The 1915-nt window shown below is 32.3% G+C and overlaps 1 protein-coding gene across 1 annotated transcript; it reads right to left on the bottom strand.

The window, feature by feature from the left end:
• Positions 1 to 798: 798 nt before the first annotated feature.
• On the bottom strand, positions 799 to 1596 carry LOC127742884 (uncharacterized). Its single transcript, XM_052255597.1, has one exon. The coding sequence runs from the start codon at positions 1594 to 1596 to the stop codon at positions 799 to 801; it is 798 nt and encodes a 265-aa protein (XP_052111557.1).
• Between the last annotated feature and the right edge of the window lie 319 nt (positions 1597 to 1915).

Raw genomic sequence — 1915 nt, 5'->3', positions numbered from 1 at the left:
TTTTTCAATAAATCAGGCATATATACTCAATATGACCATAAATAATCTAGTAATACTTAAATCTACCAACAAAGTTTTATATGTTGGTTTACTGTGAAGTAAGAAAATATCAAAAATCAACTTAAAATGAAGAACAAATTAATAGAGAACCCTAATGCAGAAAGTTTTGTAGTAAACAATAAATAATTTAAACCTACTGAATAACAATTCAATGCTATCCTTTAATACCTGCAAAATATATACATGAAATAACGCTGTATTAATGTTTATATATAAAATTATATGATTAACGTAATTATAAAATTGTTTGTCAAGAGAATAAAATTATACGAATTTTAATGATAATTTTAATATTCTCAAACTATTAATGTACAATAAGAATTCATCTATTAGTTGCTAGAATTTCTAAATTTTTTTAAGTGATAGTAATAAATTTTAATAAATAAATAGATTTAGTAAGACATTTTGTTATTACCTTTTTATTATAGGCTCTCAAAAACTTTTCTATATACCACATTCATCATGCAGTTATCTTCCAAGTGTCCATGATCTTGCAACAGCACTCGCAGACCATCTTTACTCGTTACCCTTGATAACGCAACATACAATTGACCATGGGTGAAAACTGGCCTTGGAAGGTAAATTCTAACTTTCGATAGAGTTTGTCCCTAGGACTTATTTATTGTCATTGCAAATGACATGATAATTGGGAATTGTCTTCTTTGAAACCTGACCGGCAATGTTTCATTATTTGGAATTAGATTCAGTCTTGGAATAAGATCAATACTTCAAGCTTTGTTACCAATTAAAGTTTTGCATTCTATCACATAAATTTTCCATTCTTCTAACTTGCATCCTCGTTCCATTGCACAAACCATTAGTTTGGTCTATATTCCGCAGCAACATAACAGCAGCGCCAACCTTCAGAACCAACTTGTGTGGTGGTAGACTTGAACAATTTATTCCATTTAGAATCTCCGGCGAGAAAGCATCTAACTCAAATTCCATATTTCTCTCTTCAGCACATACAGAGTCTGAACTTAAGTAGACTCTTTCTTGTCCAGGTAACCCTGCAGTCATCTTGTTGTTGACATCAGTGACACAATCCAAAGTTGGTGCAAGAATTGCTCTATCCTTGAAATAATTTTCAACGGATAAATTGAATAACATATTTGGATACACGAAATCAATGAGGTCATCCAAAGCTGTCTCAGAGTTCTTAATCAAAATGTCAGATGGTATATGAATGATCGATTCACCATCTGTTGTATCACCAGTCAAACCATCACTAATTTTGAGTAGCCATTCTGCAAAATTTCTGAGTTCTTGTATGTTGTTGTTTTCACCTAGTGACAATCTCATGTTTTTTGTAAGCTTCAAAACCTTACAGTTATGCCACAAATATGAAGAATTAATATAAGACTGAATTATATCTTGCCTTGATCCTCTGGAAATCACAGGTAAAATTTGTCTAAAATCTCCTCCGAGAACAACAACTTTACCTCCAAATGGCAAATGAGCATTATACGAATCTGAGCACCTTAAGATGTCTCTGAGGCATTTGTCTAAAGCTTCATAACAATACTTACTTATCATTGGAGCTTCATCCCATGTGATTAATTTGGCCTGGGATATTAACCTTACACGAGGACTTTCCTATTTAATGCTACACAAAGAATCCTCATTTATGACCAAAGGAATTTTAAACCTTGAATGTGCAGTTCTTCCATTAGGCAATAAAAGTGCAGCAATCCCACTCAAGCAACATTTAAAACTATACCTCCTTTAGATCTAATTGAGCATGATATAGTTGACCATAAGAATGTTTTTCTACAACCACCTTGACCGTATAAGAAGAAAAGTCCACCCATATTACCGCTAACAGCACCAATTATTTGATCGTATGCAAATTTTT

Source organism: Arachis duranensis, chromosome 10 (assembly GCF_000817695.3).
Source record: "Arachis duranensis cultivar V14167 chromosome 10, aradu.V14167.gnm2.J7QH, whole genome shotgun sequence".
Lineage (NCBI taxonomy): Eukaryota > Viridiplantae > Streptophyta > Magnoliopsida > Fabales > Fabaceae > Arachis > Arachis duranensis.
This window is presented reverse-complemented; position numbering and strand designations above follow the sequence as displayed.